This window comes from Scylla paramamosain, chromosome 22 (assembly GCF_035594125.1).
Source record: "Scylla paramamosain isolate STU-SP2022 chromosome 22, ASM3559412v1, whole genome shotgun sequence".
In the NCBI taxonomy this organism is placed as follows: domain Eukaryota; kingdom Metazoa; phylum Arthropoda; class Malacostraca; order Decapoda; family Portunidae; genus Scylla; species Scylla paramamosain.
In genome coordinates this window covers 13,422,931-13,439,929 of record NC_087172.1, presented here as the reverse complement: position 1 = coordinate 13,439,929, position 16,999 = coordinate 13,422,931, and the positions used below count along the sequence as shown (strand labels likewise).

The window sequence follows — 16,999 nt, the reverse complement described above, 5'->3', positions numbered from 1 at the left end:
ATTGAATTAAAATTAGTGATACGATGGACTGACTGTAAAAAATACGTCCGTCTGTCTCTTTCTCTCTAAAATGTGATTTACTTATCTGTTTCATGTTTAAGATTCCGTGTTGGTGATCAAGTTAAACGTACAGTCGAGGTCTTGGTCGATTAGCATAAGCACACATGCGCTCCCTCCCTCTCTACTTACGTTTCTCCCTCACCGCTGAATCGTATAAGTATCCTGAAAACTTTTTCAACGCACCCCGACTATGAAAAAGCTCTAGTTGAAGTTACACGGGTTTTTTAAGAGTTTTCATGGTTCTAGTGACAGATGAACAAGATTTTTACGTTATTAACAGGAGAAGCTCGCTTGAGAACCCGGCTAATTGCCTCTGTGTCCTTAGAAAATGGTCGTGGTGATGAGAGCAATGCGATAAGGCCATGTTTTTATTATTTGCTTTTCTATCAAGTGTTTGTTCATTATTGTTATCACCGCAACAAAACAAAACAAAACCACATCATCAGTTCTCAACTTTTCTGACAGGATGTGACGTTTATTAGTTCACCAGCAGAGCAGACTTACCCCTCATCGTGGCGCCAGTCATGATCGGCGACCATGGACCTCCACCTGTTGGCCATCCTCATAACTTCTGCCATGTTGAGTCTTCTTCCCATGTCCTCCAGCAGGCTGTCTATGAATTTAATCCTTTGCCGACCTCTCGCTCTTCTTCCCTCCACTCTCCAGCGCTAGACATGCTTACTAAACAAGAATAAAGCCGCAGGCACTTACATGTTCCAGTCACTTCCTCGCTGGCTTCGGTGTGTGCGGTGTTTTGACGGCTGCTGCAGCTTGAGATGCCACTGTAGTCCATGGAGGTAAAAATGATCCACCTGGAGCTACGGAAGGAGAATCAGTGATGGAGTGTAAACAATAATCTCATTTTTATAATCGATTTTATGTCAGAATAGTATTTTCACAACTTTTGTAATGAAAGAAAATAAAGTAATAAAATCACTCCAATAAAAATAAATATATTTGCACATTTTTTGGGATGGCTTTGGTGAAACGTAGACAGGGGAAGTGACGAACTCTCCACACACCCTTGGCACTCCCTGCGCACACTTGTAATATTCACATATAAAACGGGGGCGCTGAAAACAGCAGCTAGGAGCAGCAGGGCAGCGAACATGTCTCCGCTATCACGGGTGCGGTGACGACTTCAGTGCGCCCGTGGCGTAACTTTTATATCAACCACTCGATAACAAGTCAATATACCACACCTTAGTAAATCCACCTTATCCCCTGCATCTCCCCCCTGCCCTCACCACCTACACCAAGGAATGTAAAGAGACACGATTATCTTTGCCCACGACCACCATCATCTCTCACCCTCCTACCACTATCGCGGGTGTTTGTCAGCGTCAGGCCACTAGGGGATCACATTATCAAATACACGTCAACATTACTTTTCCTGCCATTCAACTCGTGATCCGCTATAATTAGTCTTACGAGTCTCACCCTCAGTGCTGCAGTTCACAAGTCCACACCGTTCACATTGGGATGAATGAATGTTACAGAGTTCATTACCACTCTGCATTTCTTCCTTACACATATCTGCCTACCTATTCCATCGTAATAAGCCAAGCCAAGCCTCTCCCCATACTTTCCTCTTCCAACAATCTAATCCAGGATCGTGAATTTCCAGGTAATATACTTTTTTTTTTCTATGTAAGGATCATTGGCCAAGAAAACAAAAAGAGGAAAATGATCCCACTGAGGTGCCAGTCTTAAAAGAGATGTCAAGAGAAGCATCGAAAATTGAAGGATAAGTGTCTTGAAACTTCCCTCTTGAAAGAGTTCAAGTCATAGGAAGGAGGAAATACAGGAACATGCAGGGAGTTCCAGAGTTTACTAGAGAAAGGTATGATTGACTGAGAGTACTGGTTAACTCTTGCAATATAGAGAGGCGGACAGAAAGTCTTCTGAAGCGTGGCCGCGGGAGGACGGGAGGCATGCAGTTTGCAAGATCAGAAGAGAGGTTAGCATGAAAACAGCGGTAGAAGATAGCAAGAGATACAACATTGTGGCGATGAGAAAAAGGCTGAAGACAATCAGTTAGAGGAGAGGAGTTGATAAGACGAAAAAGTTTTGATTCCACCCTGTTTAAAATGACGGTAGGGTGGCAGGAAATCTAAACTACTCTGAAGATGAGGTGTCTAGGAATAAAACAGCAGCATCGACCAAGGTAACTGCCACTGGCCAGCAGTAGGGATGACCACCAGTCCTGCCGCTGGAAAGCAACATTTTCTTGTCCCCAAAGTCTTCTGGTCTTAGTTCATCCACGGCTTGACGCTAAAGGTGCATACACACTGCGCTGATGTTTCGTGTTAACACGCCATGTGACGTGTCAACACACAGCAACAGATTGCATCATATAACACAACGACGTTTTTATTTGTCTGATGCATGTTACGTCAGAAAGATTTGATTTTTTGTGGAGTGAGCACGTTCTTTCTTTCTTATCCTCCAATTTTGTGTTGTAAAAATTGAAAATGAATGAAAATATGTTAAATGAACTAGATGAAGAAGAGGAGCAGTTAGTAGCAATAGCTATAGCACTTGCTACTTCTGGAGAAAAAACTCAAACAAATGTGATAAACGCCGAAAGGGATAGTTTGGGCGAGTTTCGTGGATTAAATAAGTGATCGTATCCTCTTACATATTCTATTAACTGTTCCTCCATAACGAAAACACTTTGTCACCATAGAATAGTACCTGTTGAATAATATAGAAACACATAACATAGAATAATATCGAAACACTATAAAATAATATCGAAATACTATAGAATAACTTCGAAACACTATTGAATAATATCAAAACACTATACAATAATATGCGCCTACACCTATCTGACGCAGATTTCCTTCTGACGAATATCTGGGAGTTTTGAATTTGATCTGATGCGTGTTGATGCATGTTATGTCGCGTAACACGTCAGCTGACGTGTTACGCGACATATCAGACCAGTGTGAACTTCATTATGAGAACGCCTGTTCCAGATTTTTTGCTAACACGTGTTAACACGTCATATGGCGTGCTAACACGAAACATCAGCGCAGTGTGTATGCACCTTAAGTCTTGTTTCTCCGATGAAGTATCTTGTTTCGCATCTCGTTACTAAGTCATGTCGTCCCTACACTCTTTCGGCAGAAAACTTGCAGGGAGAAAACTCCCCAAGTTGTCACGACTGCATCCATCCATCTCGGCTTCGTAAAAAAAAAAAAAAAAAAAAAAAGAATAAATAAATAAATAAATAAATAAATAAATAAATAAATAAAATAAATAGATAAAAATAATAGTAAATAAATTAGTAGATAAATAAGTAAGTAAATGAATAAATAAATAAATAAATGATAAATAATAAATAAATAAATAAATAAAAATAAATAAATCTGGAAAGACTCATTGTTCAGTTAGTTTCTTAAAAAAGACAAGAGGCTAACACTGCAGTGACCAATAAAGGATAGTATCTCACAATAACAGATGGCCAGAGAGAGGGAGTACGTCCTGCCAGTCTAGTCCTGCAGTGTCTTGGGCCTGCCGCAGTACACCATTGGAGGGAATGGCGTGGTGCAGCGTCTCTCCTCGTCACCATCAAGCACATCGTCGGTCACAAGCCCACCATCTCAAGTGAATACAATAAGATAGTGAAAATACATCTTTTAGTGTAGTTAGCCTTTAATAAAAACAGAAAACTTTGTAGTCATGTTATTGCATGGGTGATTAAACTATCTGTGTATGCTATCTCTCTCTCACACACACACACACACACACACACACACACACACACACACATGAATATTTACGATCAAACATTTTAGTTCATTGACCACACTTCTCTCTAATCCTCTTCTTCCGACCACCGCCTCCTTCTCCTCCTGCAGGGTTTTCCTCAGTCTCCGCACACTCGTCAGGTAGCTCTCCATGTAATAATATCTAGTTATTTTTTAATAATCTATTCTTGCTTTTCATCCTTCCCTCTTTTCTCTGTCTTGATTCTCCCCATAATTATCTGATCTCTGGCGATTTTACCAAATTCACATTTATATCGTTTTTCTCTCTCGCACAAGCAGCGTCGTCGCCTTTCATTGGTTTAATCTATCTATTCCTGAAATCATAATAACGCTGAGAGAGAGAGAGAGAGAGAGAGAGAGAGAGAGAGAGAGAGAGAGAGAGAGAGAGAGAGAGAGAGAGAGAGAGAGATTAGTTCTTCATAAAGTTTAAAAGTTTTCTATGTAAATCCCAGTGAAAGAAGACGAGGCGGACTGAGGCACACCGGTTGTCGTCTGCTAGCCAATCATCACGGCGGAAGAGACTTACCAATCTTTTAGCCAATCAAGAGCCGTGTTACATCTCTCCTAGGCCAGTGGCGACCAACCAGGAACGACCACGCGCAAGGAAGTCTAGAAGCATCAGTTGTGTTTTGGCATCCGAGGCGGGAGGATACACGGCGGCCTGCCCTGGACAACACTAACTCAGCGTGCCGGGCGTGAGTGAGGTTCTATGGGCGTAAGGGCGTGAGCATGGGGTTGTGAGACGGGCCTGTGGGTGTAGAGTGGGCGTGGGGTTGTGGGATGTGGACGAGAGGGGCGTGGGAACGGGTGTTTTCTGGCCCGGCGTTGTTGTATTCTTTTCCTTTCCCGTGTAATACTAATAGATTAAACTTGTAATTGTGTTTCCCACGGTGTTCTTCTGTACAGCTTTAACTGACTGGGTGATGGGCGTCGTGGCGGCGAGGGGGGCGTGGAAGCGGCGGTAGTGTTACGTGGCCCGACATTGTTGCACCCTCTTCCTCTCCGCTTGTAATACTAATAAAAGATTGAGTACTTTTAACAATTTCCCAAGATGTTTTGTACAGCTTCAACAGACTGGGAGGTATAATGATATAAAATAGTACATGTGTAGGATGAGTAGCATAATTTTTCCGCCTCGTGGCTCCGTGGCTTCGGGAACGCATCAATAATAGTAGAAGTGATGGTATCAATAGTTGTGGTCCCCGAGGTGGTCCACGAGGCAGAGCACTTGAGTAATTAACTGTGTGATGTGATGCGTGGAAAGTAATGGTTAGCGTTCTGTATACTGTTTGTAAGTGGAGTCCTCTTGGTAAGGCGGCCATGGGGACACTAATAATAGAAGTAATGTATTATTGGTGTACCGAAGGGTGGGGCTGAACAGAATGCTTACTTTCATCATTGTTTATGTCCCATTATTCTGAGCCCTGCACGTGAAACTGAATTGACGGATTTAAGAATTTACTCAATACTTAAGTTCAGGGGGCACTATTAACATAAGTATTTAAGTATTAATGGTGTACCTAAGGGTGAGGCTAAACGTAGTACTCCCTTTCATCATTGTTTAGGTCTCATCATTCTGAGTTTCCTGCATGTTAAACTGAACAGATAACCATGAGAATTATCTTAGTACTTCAGTCACTACCACCATTGACATGACACTGATGGTGCCAGAAGCAGTATTTGGCAGGCTGTCCACACTTTGAAATGTCATCTTCAACTTCTCCTTGGCCCTTGACTCTGAGTTTTGTTACTTCTCAGCTTTCTCAGTCTTATGCTGCATCTGCCTTTAGCCGACTACTTAGTAATTGCATTGTAAAGTTCCTGAGATCTTTTAGTTTGGAGTGAGAGGCAGAGATAGGTGAGGGAGAGAAGGTGTTGGTGTTCTATGCCACAATACATCACTTGTACCTGCTCTTGTACCCACATGCTTCATAATTCTTGCGTTACTGTACTAAGGGCCACATTTGCTGACTTTTCAGCATCTAATATTACTCTTATGTGAATTAGTTTTATTTGCTACACCATAGATTAAGTATGGCATCTAAATGTATTGCCTTGAGGATGTGTCTGATGTACTGCTGCTAATACGACTACTATGTACTTTTTGTTTGTAAAGATTTCTAATACTACAGAATGATCTGAAGCTTTCTTCACAGTCATTGCATTAAATTTTCCTAATGTTCCAGCATAACAGGGCAGTAACTGGGAGGAACTTTCAAGGCTCACTAGATGCTGGTTTGGTGGAAACACATCTAGGTGTACTTTGATAACTCAACTCTGAGGTTATACTGAAAACTTGGTGTTCCGCAGGCTTCATGATGGCGTGGACGTGGCAGAGGACCTTCCTTACACTCCTGGTGGGGCTCCTGTTGGTTGGTGGAACAAGTGCTTCAGACGATGAGGAAGAAGTGACAGTGACAGAGGAAGTTGTTGTAAGTTGTGTGGGAAAAATTGTAAGGCCAAAGTTTAGAAGTGGTGGTTGGTGGTCTCTCTCTCTCTCTCTCTCTCTCTCTCTCTCTCTCTCTCTCTCTCTCTCTCTCTCTCTCTCTCTCTCTCTCTCTCTCTCTCTCTCTCTCTCTGTTTAATGTCAAATTTTGTATTCATGTTGTAGTGACAGGAAAGTCAAGACCATCATAACATTACATGGTCTTAATCATCTTGGTTTGATTGGTACCATGTCAGACACCCTTGCCATGATGTTTAAGCCTTGGTGACTGATAACTAACCACAATTGAGTGGCAGAACTTTATTTTTGTCAAAGTTAAAGTGAATTACTCATAATGTTATTGAAGTGTAAGTTACCAAGTGCTAATACAGAATGCTGCAGAAAGAATGTACAGTGTTATGCAAATATCCTTGGTATTTATCATATTTGTAGTATGGAGATTAAAACAAAAATAATTGTAATTAGTGCACAACTGAACACTCTTTTTGCATATAAAGAAAAGATACCATACACTTTAGTTATGTTTTTTTATTGTAATATGCAGGGGAAGCTTTTGTAATACAGAGAAATTGGTGGGAGATTATTTGTGTGGGTGTTGTCAGGCTTCCCTGTGCTGGAGGGGAGCATTACTTGACTTAATATGGACCCACTTTCTGCCGGCATTTTCTGAAAGCCTGCTGGAGTGGTGGCAGTGTGGTGTGTCTGTCATCCTCCCTTGGCACTAAACAAAGGAAGTCATGTCACTTGCTGGGCTGTCATAATTGTGATTGGACCTCATCCTTTCTTTATGGCACCTGGCTTTCACTTGAAATCAAAAGTAATACTTGCCTCTCTCCCTTTATTTATTTTATTTTATTTCATTTCATTTTTTGTCTTGCTCCGTTCAGGTTATTTATTTATTTTCTGTATAAGAGAAAATGGTTATAAAGGTTTAGTTTTGATATCACATTCTGTAAAGGAGAGGAACTGTAATGCTTGTATTGAATTAAAAGTTTGCAGTTGTAGTCTCAGCAGCATCACACTCATCTTAATCTAAAGATCCTGTCTAGTGCACTTTTTTGCGTCAGTTGTAGAAATTTATTGCTCTCTTGTCCTTATTCTGAGGCAGCATCAACTAAACACTATGCTGGTGTATGCCTCATCATGGCACCTTCCCCCACTAGCATTAATGATGGCCCCTTTTCACTGGGCAGCTTTTCACTTGTTTCACTTTCATAGCTCTTCTTCACTTTCATAGCTCCTCTACCAGAACTATATATATATATATATATATATATATATATATATATATATATATATATATATATATATATATATATATATATATATATATTAATTTTTTTATTTTTTTATTTTTTCAGGAGAAAGGAGAAGAAGTAGAGGATGTAGTTTATACCACACCAAAGCAGATTGAAAATGCTCATCTCATGGAGACCTTTGATGATTCAGTAGCTTTTGAGAAGAGGTGGATTCGATCTCAGGCCAAGAAGGAAGGAGTGGATGATGATATCGCCAAGTACAATGGTAATTAAAATTATCATTTGCACACACACTCCACTTGTCTTTACTTTTCATCATCTGAGCATGTTGTTACAACAGCCATGCTGCACCCTGCCCCCTCCCTCTTATTTTGATATGCCTAGCTCTCCTTTGCTCTCCTCTCATTGATATCTCTATAAAAGAACCTTACTCTAGCTTCTAATCTTTCACCAAACCCCATAAATAAAGCATGTTTGTCTGCATACATATAAGCTTTCTTTAAAAATAGTCAGTCACAATATATCTTTTCTGTTAACATTTTCTTGATTATCACACATTAAAAGTTTATAGTTTATGAAATTCTCTTCTTGTAAGAGCATGTGTACTTCACGTTACCTTTGTGATTGTTAGTAAGTAGTCTTAGTTAAGTATTTCCATACATTGTCTTATTCTCAACTTGTTAATTCCTGTGACTGCCATATTCAGTTTAGGTAAAGCAGTCATTACTCAGTCTTCAGTTATATTGTCTTTCACCAAATTCAATCTGGTAACAGTATATCAGTTAAAGTTTCATATTTCAACATCTTTGCTGTCATCACACATAATGCTATCATAACTTTTCCCTATGTTACTTTAATAGATAATTGTCAAATCTCATGCAACACATACTACCTGTATAACATTTTAGTCATGGTCTTGTAGAAAATGGCTTATTCCACAGGTGTTTGGGAACTTGAGGGAGCAGAAAAAATGCCGCTCACTGGTGACCGTGGACTGGTGTTGAAGTCAAAAGCCAAGCATGCTGCTATCTCAGTCCCCCTGAAGAAAACATTCAGTTTTGTAGACAAACCTCTGGTAGTACAATATGAAGTCAATCTGCAGAATGGCCAGGAGTGTGGAGGGGCTTACATCAAGGTGAGGTTATTGCATCTGCTCTAGTATTTTATGTCAATATGTATTTGAAATGTTAGCAGCTGTCAACCATTTACTTATGTTCTCTCCTTACTTAGGAAGAATTTCCACACATCTTAGGAATCATCATGCATAATTTTCTTAATATTTATTGCATTACCACTCCAAATAGTCTGGGAAATAATTGACTTGCTTTCCTTGCAGCTCCTGACTGACCAAGACGGAGGGGTGGACTTGAAGAACTTCAATGACAAAACCCCATACACCATCATGTTTGGGCCTGACAAGTGTGGCAATGACTACAAACTACACTTCATCTTTAGACATGTTAATCCTCTCAATGGCGAGATTGAAGAGAAGCACGCAAAGGCAACTGTATGCAACTTTCAGTGATGTGTTTTACAGTTTTCAGATTGTGGAATATTGAATTGTTGTAATTTGTGTATCTCATTTCTTCAGTTTACACAATAGTTTAGCAAAAGTAATGATTAGCAATTAAAGCTTTTCTTCACTTAGTATCTGACAAATCATTAAAGTTATTTTGCTGTTGTTGCCTTATATTGGTGTATGATAGCTTTACATTTCATATTGACTGTTATACAGTATTTTTATTGCATCCAAAATTTAATGCTGGACATTTTTCAGAACCCACGTGAGAGAATTGAGGAGCCATTCAAGGACAAGAAACCACACCTGTTCACCCTGGTGGTGCGGCCAGACAACACCTATGACATCTCCCTGGACCAGGAGGTGCGTCTGTCATGATAATGTTCTGCCATGTAGGAATCTGTTGTGTTGTCATGCTGCTGACTTGGGATTAGTTAACTTGTTTAAAAATGTAGGGATTTCATTTTACTTTATATTCTGACTTATTCAAGTCTCACAAAGGCAGTGACCAGGGCAAGCAACACATAGGCATCTTTTGTTATCTAAAGATATATTTTTTCCTTATTTATTTGTAGGTGGTCAACACAGGTAGTCTGCTGGAGGACTTCTCACCACCAGTCAACCCACCTAAAGAAATTGATGACCCAGAGGACTTCATGCCCAAGGACTGGGATGAGAGGGAGAAAATACCTGACCCTGAGGCCACAAAGCCCGAGGACTGGGATGAGGATGCCCCCATGCAGATCCCAGATCCTGATGCAGTGAAACCCAAGGGCTGGCTGGATAATGAACCTGAGATGGTGCCAGACCCAACATCTGAGAAACCTGAAGACTGGTATGTATCACTCATCAGGAGTTTATCATATATGGTGTTATTTTATGATTTGGCAGGTTAGGGTAGCCCACATTTCATTAACTTGAGTGTACACTCGTCATTCAGTGTCAAGAGTGATGATACATACTGAAGAATCTTTGAAAAGTCTTAAACTTCTAAAACTTCTATTTATTTTAATTGACTTTCAACCTTTTGTGAAAATTCCCATCTACCCTGAAGCATGGCTTAAGTTCTTCTCATTGGGTCTATTCTTCCTTTCTCAGGGATGATGAAATGGATGGTGAGTGGGAGGCAGCCTTGATCAACAATCCCAAGTGTGCTGAGGCTCCTGGGTGTGGGGAGTGGAAGGCACCCATGATTGACAACCCAAGCTACAAGGGCAAATGGAGGCCACCAATGATTGACAACCCCAACTACCGTGGGAAGTGGAAGCCACGCACCATCCCTAACCCTGATTACTTTGAGGACCTGGAACCATTCAAGATGAGGCCTATTGTAAGGGAGTCAACTTATTGCTGGTTAATGACTGCTTGCTGATGACTGTAGCTTGTGTAGGTATTCTGTGATGAAGATTCTCATTTCATCTTCATTTTGCAGGCTGCTGTTGGTCTTGAGCTGTGGTCCATGTCAGACAACATCCTCTTTGATAACCTTCTTGTGACTGACAACATGGCTGATGCCAATCAGCTGGCTGCAGAAACTTACGACCTTAAGATAATGAAGTTAGAGAAGGGACAGGTAAGCTGAAATAACAAAAAACTCAAGGTTCATTAGAAATGGTTGAAATTACACATAAGTGATTATAAGTAAATATATTAAAAATTATGCTGTTACAAGACATTCACATATGAATACTGGAAGTCTGCTGCATAGCAGGTGCAGCCATCTCAGACCAATTCCTTTTCTCTTTCTCTCTAGTTTGGTTGCATTTCAGAGTCTGGAGTTAGCTAAAGCTGTTTTTTGGAAAGGTGCTTTGTGGTACTAGACATTTTGATATTCTTAGAGAAGGATGGAATGTGCTTATCTCAGCAGCTAGTATGTTAGTATGTTAGATATTGATAAAGATCCTTACGTCAAATGTTGGTCAACATTACTGCTATGTTTAATAGTTGTTTTCGTGTTGATGACTCACTGTGATCTCACATGGGCAGTGGGGATACACCTTCCGGACTTGGGGTAAATGGATGAACTCCACCCCTTGGTTTTGGCCATCCTATGCCATGACATGTATTTCTCCAGCATTTTTCTTCTTGATTTACCTAATATGGTGGATGCGCCAACCTGACGATGAAGAGGAAGAGGTCAGCATAATGGGTAGATTTAAGTTATGCAAGACTTCCTGCACATTTCCAGTTTGGTCACTGCACTTTAATATGTTAAATACCTGAATATATTATCAGCTGGCCTTGAAAACTTGTACTCTTTGACTAATCAGTATTTCTATTCTTGTGTAGTTCTTTAAAAATTACTCAGGTTTTAGGTTTTAGCTTTCCTTATGAGTAAATTTGGTTATGTACTTATGGGATCTTGTAGTGTGGTGACATTTTGATCACATGAAGCATTTGTAACATGCCAAAGTGTAGCAGTGTGACAGCACACTATTAAAAAGTGCAGCACTCCCCTTAGCCAACACTGTGGGGGAAGATCAAGAAGATCTCCAATCATAAACCTGTAGCGTGGATCCTCTACATGCTGTACATTATTGTGCCAATTGCAACACTCCTTTACTGTCTTGGCAAGTGGGCATACAAGGTACATGGTGGAGAACAGGCAGTGTTTGGGGTATCCTTACACAGTCTTTAAATACTTGGTGTATCCTGTTGCAGTATTATTGAGTGGTAAACTTTACTGAAAGCTTAAAACATTGAGAGTAGTATTGTTAGTCTTGTAGAGTAGAGCTGGACACTCTGAGCTGATAAATACTTTGAAAGCTCTGAATATTTAATGTATTACCAGGCTTTGGAGAGCTTTGAGATGGCTAGTATTGATGGTATTGATTTTCAGGTTTTTGATCATATTTTAAAGCATTGATGTCAATGGAATCAATTTTCCATCAGTATTATGTTGTGACCAGTTGATGCAAGTACTTGCGCTTCATGCTGAGTAGTCTACCATCCTGCCACTTTAAATTTTAGGTTGGTGTGTTCCGGCGTATCATCAATTACTCTAATAAGAACCCTTGGCTGTATGGCCTCTACGTCCTGCTTGTGGCCATCCCAGTAGTGTTGATCTTTACTTGCTGCTGTGCTGAAACAAAGGTAATTAAGGCCTCCTAGACATCCTGATATTTGTAGTGAAGTATTGTGTAGTAGAATTATTTGCTTCAGTTTATTGAAAAAAAAATTAATGTCTCCTTCCTCAGAAATTATTGATGGAGATTGCAATTTACTGAGACATTGAAGATGATGAATTCTTATTTTGATATAGATGCGTCACTGCCTCATCACTTACATAAGTTGTGCTACTCTTGCCAGGAGTCGAAGGATGCCAAGCGAAAAAAGACTGATGAGCCAACTGAAGACGATCCCCATGCTGAAGAGGAGGAAGATGCAGCAGGAAGCAAGGCAGGGGAGGAGTCTGCAGAGAATGATGCTGCAGGTACTGCTGCTGCAAGTGAAGAGTCAACAGAGAATGTAGACAGTGACACAGCTAAAGATGCCAAAGATGAGGAAGAAGAGGAGCAGAAAGAGGAGGAAGACAAGGACACAAAGAGTGACAAAGAGGAGGTAGGATATTATTTTATTTATTTTTTTATTTATTTATTTTTTTTCAGGAATGTGGGTGCAAGAAAGGGAGGTTTTATGTAAAGGAGGTAAGGTGTCTGAGGAACATCAGTAGGCTACTGAACTAAAATAAAGATGTTAATCTCACCTTAGAATTCTGCAACAGAATAGTATATGGTTTGTCAGCATTTGTTGATCCACTTGGGTCTTCCATTTCATCTTCTAGTAACCCAAGACCTGCAAATTGTAGACACACCATTCAAATTGTTGCTTTTATCGTACATTTTGAAAAACTGTTCAGATTTCAATAGGGAAACATGATTCACTGCATGGTGTAATCTCTATGTAACAGTGATAATGTTTTGAATTTTTATTCATGTTTCAGGAGAGTCAGCCACGCACCTCCCCAAGGCTTCGTAAATCTCGAAGAGAGTAACAGACCAACGGAAGTCACTTTGTTGTCATGGTAATCAAGATTCTGAGGTGATTGGAGTGTGATGATTAGCAAGGATGAATATTTTGATTGGATTTTTATATGAGGCCTTATGATGCTAAATAGTACAGTATATAAGCAGTTTTATGCAAAATACCTCATTAGATGATTTTGGGGTAATGGGACTACCAGACTGTTCTCATTTGTTGAAGTTCTTTGCATCTTGAGATGCAGTGGTATTATAAGATTATGGAAGATGTTATTTTACATGCAGAGAAGAATGATCTTGTAACACATGCATCATTCACACCTAGTCACTAGAGGATCAAATTTTATGAAATGCCTTTTCTGTATACACTGCTGCTTACCATGCCAAGCTCTCCACTCCAGGGCAAGTGTGTACTGTGATAGCTGGACATTTCTTTCCTCTCCTCTTCAGAACATTCCTTTGTTCCTCATTGGCAGAATAGTTGAATTAGGAAACATTGAGGCATAACACACATTTGAAGGGAAGAAATTTGTAAAGCAAAAGCAGCTTTAGTTTACTACTACCTGGTTCACTATGTAATTATGTTTCTCATATTCACCCAGTTTTTTTGTAGCTGGAATCTGGTAATGTTTGCATATCATCTCTACAGATTATAAGTACTACTTTCTTATTTAAGACGGTGTTAGGCGACTAGATTTGTCTGTAAATGCTGTTGTTTATGTAAGTTTGACCAATCTTTTATGATCTTTGTAAAGAGGCTGTAGCCTGATCTTGTATTTTAGTTGTTAGCTTTACATTCCCTTCACTTGGCAAGGAAGTGCAAGAGCATAAGTATGTACACTATGCTTCACCAACCATGCGGGTAGACACTCATCTATTGTCATGTAATAAGTTAAATCTCTAAATTCTAAAGTAATATAGGGTTGGTAGTGTGTCATCCAGGTGTCACTGTAATTGGCTCGCCAATGATTGGCAGCTGCAGTCCTCCGCTCCAAACCCTGGACACACTGAGCTTGTAAGAACCAAGTGGTGTTAGTATTTACTTAATTTTTTGGCATTGGTACTTGTTATTTTCACGTGGAGTGCAGTGCATCACCATTGTTATATGATGTATATGATTTATTGTCTCAAGCTGAGAACTGTTGACCAGGTAGTAAACCTACATTATATGAGTATTGGTCTTGTGGCTGATGGTTCCCAGCTGATGTGATGTAACACCCCAACTGCCCTTCCCATGATGCAGTTTGTCTCCAATATTTATTCCTGCCTGTATGTTGTACAGAAGCTTTTACAATAAATATTTTCACTGAATCACCATTTTAAAATCTTTGCTTGTTGAATGTTGCAGGAAAATTGCACACAACAATGTTGCACTGATTAGGATCTTCCAGATCTCTCCATTACCTAGTCGTTACAGTTTATGTACAAGGATCTTTGATGTCTAACATCAAAGTGAAAAACTCCATCAAGACGTCTACAGCACATGCGCATTTCCTTATTTTGACTTATATGAAGGAGACTAATTGTCACCACTGCACTACCCAAGTCAGTCGCAAAATACAGCGGTCTACTCTACAGAGCTACCTTACCCTGCTACACCATTGCGATAGACATGGCCATTGAAGGAACCAGGAAAAAAGAACATTGTACTGAGGCCGTCAAGGCAGTGTCTCCATTTATAGCTGCCATACATTCCTTTTCACATGCAAACACTTCCTTGCTTCAAACACATTTCTCCTTCCTTGCATCTCACGCTCTCGCCATCCTGCTCATCCACCCCATTCATAGCCTTTCCCTTCCCGCTATATGCCCAACTTGAACACCCTCCTCTAACACCAGTTCTTCCCACTTCCTCAATCATAACCAGCAAGGCGAAATTGCTGTTCCTAAGTTTGGATGACAAAGAGCAGTAGAATGAAAAGGGGAGTGGAGGAGAGTGTGTGCAGTAACTGTTCGGTTTTTTGCGTTAGCAGAATCAGTCCTGCAGTGGAGGGCTGGCTGGGTGTATGCACACTTAAGTCAAGGTCCCGAAGGAGGTGTTCGAGACTTGGCCCGAACACGCCGTCTCGTTCACCATACAGTATATGTAAAGTACATAGCATAGGATTGTTGAATAATCAGCAAAGACAAGATCTGTGATTCCCCGCTATGATTTTGATCCGCGACTTTGTTTAGTACCCAGTCCAAACTATTATTATCAAGTGGCTGGGCAAAGGTATATCCCTGCCACTTCACGGATAAGATGGACTGTCCCCTCCCCCTCCACCCCGACACTCGTGACAATGCTCGGTATACAAGAGTACACAAGCCAGTCAACCTACCGATAATCTTAGCTGGAATCCCACGGAGTCACGAATATCAGAATGCCTCAAGGTGCACCGAGTCGAATGTCGCCTTCAGGTACATGCGCATGGTGAACGGATGCCCTCTTCTTTTGCTCGCAAATGTGTAATTTTCAAGTAATGCATTCCCTTTTTTTTCGCGGTCCCCTTCCCCCTTTTTCCCCCTTCAAGTCAGTCATCATTCTGCTGTCTGATACTCACGTCTGTTGTAGTTTCACTCATAGTTTTGTGATAAACCAACTATTATCATAACATACCACCCATTAATTGCCTATTTAAACCAGTAACAAACCACCCATTAACCAACTATCTCCCTTCCCTACATGCATCACCCATTACCACAAAGGCCACAATGCACCGCAACCACTACAGTTACCACACAGGAACAAAACGTAAGTGGAGAGGAGGGAGGCGTCAAGAACCATTACATAAAAACATACGAAAATAATGGAAGCTGCAAGAAGCCATCAGGCCTACGTATGGCAGTCCTTGCATGAAACGTACCTACCTACTTCCGCATATCATTCTCATCCATAGATTTGTTTATACATGGAGAAACAACTACCGCCACGTCAATGTGGATTTGTTAAAATCAACATGATACAAAACAACCTTAGAAAACGTACCTGCAATGCCGAGAGACGTGATGTGAAGAGGCAGAGGCGTGCAGCAGGCCGGGTAGTACGTATCATGGGTTTTAAAATACGGTATGTATGCCCTTTCCCTCCTGAGCCTGAACAAAATGAAGGGTTACTGCAGTCTCTACCCGGCACTGTGTGGTGTGTGAAGCCCATGAACCGCTGGATCGAGATGTCGGGGCATCGGAACGCAGGACGGCGGCCTACTCAAAAAAAATTATCGTGAGTTATGTGGTGTAGTAATAATTACACTACCGTATTTATTACACGCAATACGTAACTCTAGTCTCTAAAGTTATCTATTGTACGCAGTACATAATTCTAGTCTCTGATTTTAAGTATTACACGCAGTCTATAACTCTAGTCTTTGTGACAAAGGAAATGCCAAGATGTTCGGGAAGAAAGTAACATAGGAATTGGCATCGGTTCTTTAATATATTGATAAATAAATGGAATAAACTCAGTAATCAGGTTGTTAGAGTTGAGTCATCAGGGAACTTTAAAAAATTAGACAAATTTATGGATAGCGATGACAGGTGGAAATAAGTAGGCGTGTTTCATGCAGGGACTGGCACGTGTAGACTTGATGGCTTCTTGCAGTTTCCCTTATTTTCTTATGTTCTTATAGGAGATTGTTCTTATGTTTTTAATTATTTCTTTGTGTTATATTGTATTTACAGACACTGAAATTAGTACTCCCACCTCCTCTCCATATACCTGTTAGTCAAAGTCTTACGACCACAAATTAGTCATACGATCATAATTATCTAAGAAGCATTAGAACAACCATGGCACTCTCATTAAGTCTCTGAGAGGCAAGAAGAAGCAAGTTATTCTTCAAAGTTAGACATGAAAAGTGCGGACTATTTCTTATGCACTCATTTCGTTTTATTTTGTCTGTTAAGTAATTTTCTTTAATTGAAAATGTGATGAAATGTTAGATCTCTCTCTCTCTCTCTCTCTCTCTCTCTGTGTG

At 40.4% G+C, this 16,999-nt stretch overlaps 2 protein-coding genes across 6 annotated transcripts in view; one reads left to right on the top strand and one right to left on the bottom strand.

Moving 5' to 3' along the window:
• The window catches only part of LOC135111589 (uncharacterized), an 18,011-nt gene extending 14,336 nt beyond the window's left edge, over positions 1–3,675 (bottom strand). The window contains exons 1-2 of one of the 3 annotated variants that reach the window (XM_064025045.1): positions 3,521–3,675; positions 772–878 (exon numbers count right to left, since the gene is read on the bottom strand). In XM_064025045.1, the coding sequence (XP_063881115.1) occupies positions 772–878; positions 3,521–3,649 (236 nt within the window). In that variant the 5' untranslated portion in view covers positions 3,650–3,675. Of the gene's footprint in view, positions 880–3,520 lie in introns of those variants that run through there. The other 2 variants (XM_064025047.1, XM_064025046.1) reach the window with 2 other exon arrangements.
• On the top strand, positions 3,565–14,354 carry LOC135111592 (calnexin-like). 3 transcript variants are annotated; one of them, XM_064025058.1, is made up of 12 exons: positions 3,565–3,675; positions 6,150–6,271; positions 7,647–7,809; positions 8,486–8,679; positions 8,881–9,051; positions 9,322–9,426; positions 9,639–9,898; positions 10,162–10,393; positions 10,496–10,636; positions 12,034–12,156; positions 12,373–12,624; positions 13,007–14,354. In XM_064025058.1, exons 2-12 carry the CDS (start codon positions 6,155–6,157, stop codon positions 13,055–13,057), a joined length of 1,809 nt encoding a protein of 602 aa, XP_063881128.1. In that variant the 5' UTR covers positions 3,565–3,675; positions 6,150–6,154; the 3' UTR covers positions 13,058–14,354. The 3 variants fall into 3 exon arrangements, with proteins under 3 accessions (XP_063881128.1, XP_063881130.1, XP_063881129.1); XM_064025059.1 differs by lacking the exon at positions 3,565–3,675 and adding an exon at positions 4,377–4,534; XM_064025060.1 differs by lacking the exons at positions 3,565–3,675; positions 12,034–12,156; positions 12,373–12,624; positions 13,007–14,354 and adding exons at positions 4,351–4,534; positions 11,525–11,965.
• The last annotated feature ends 2,645 nt before the right edge of the window (positions 14,355–16,999 follow it).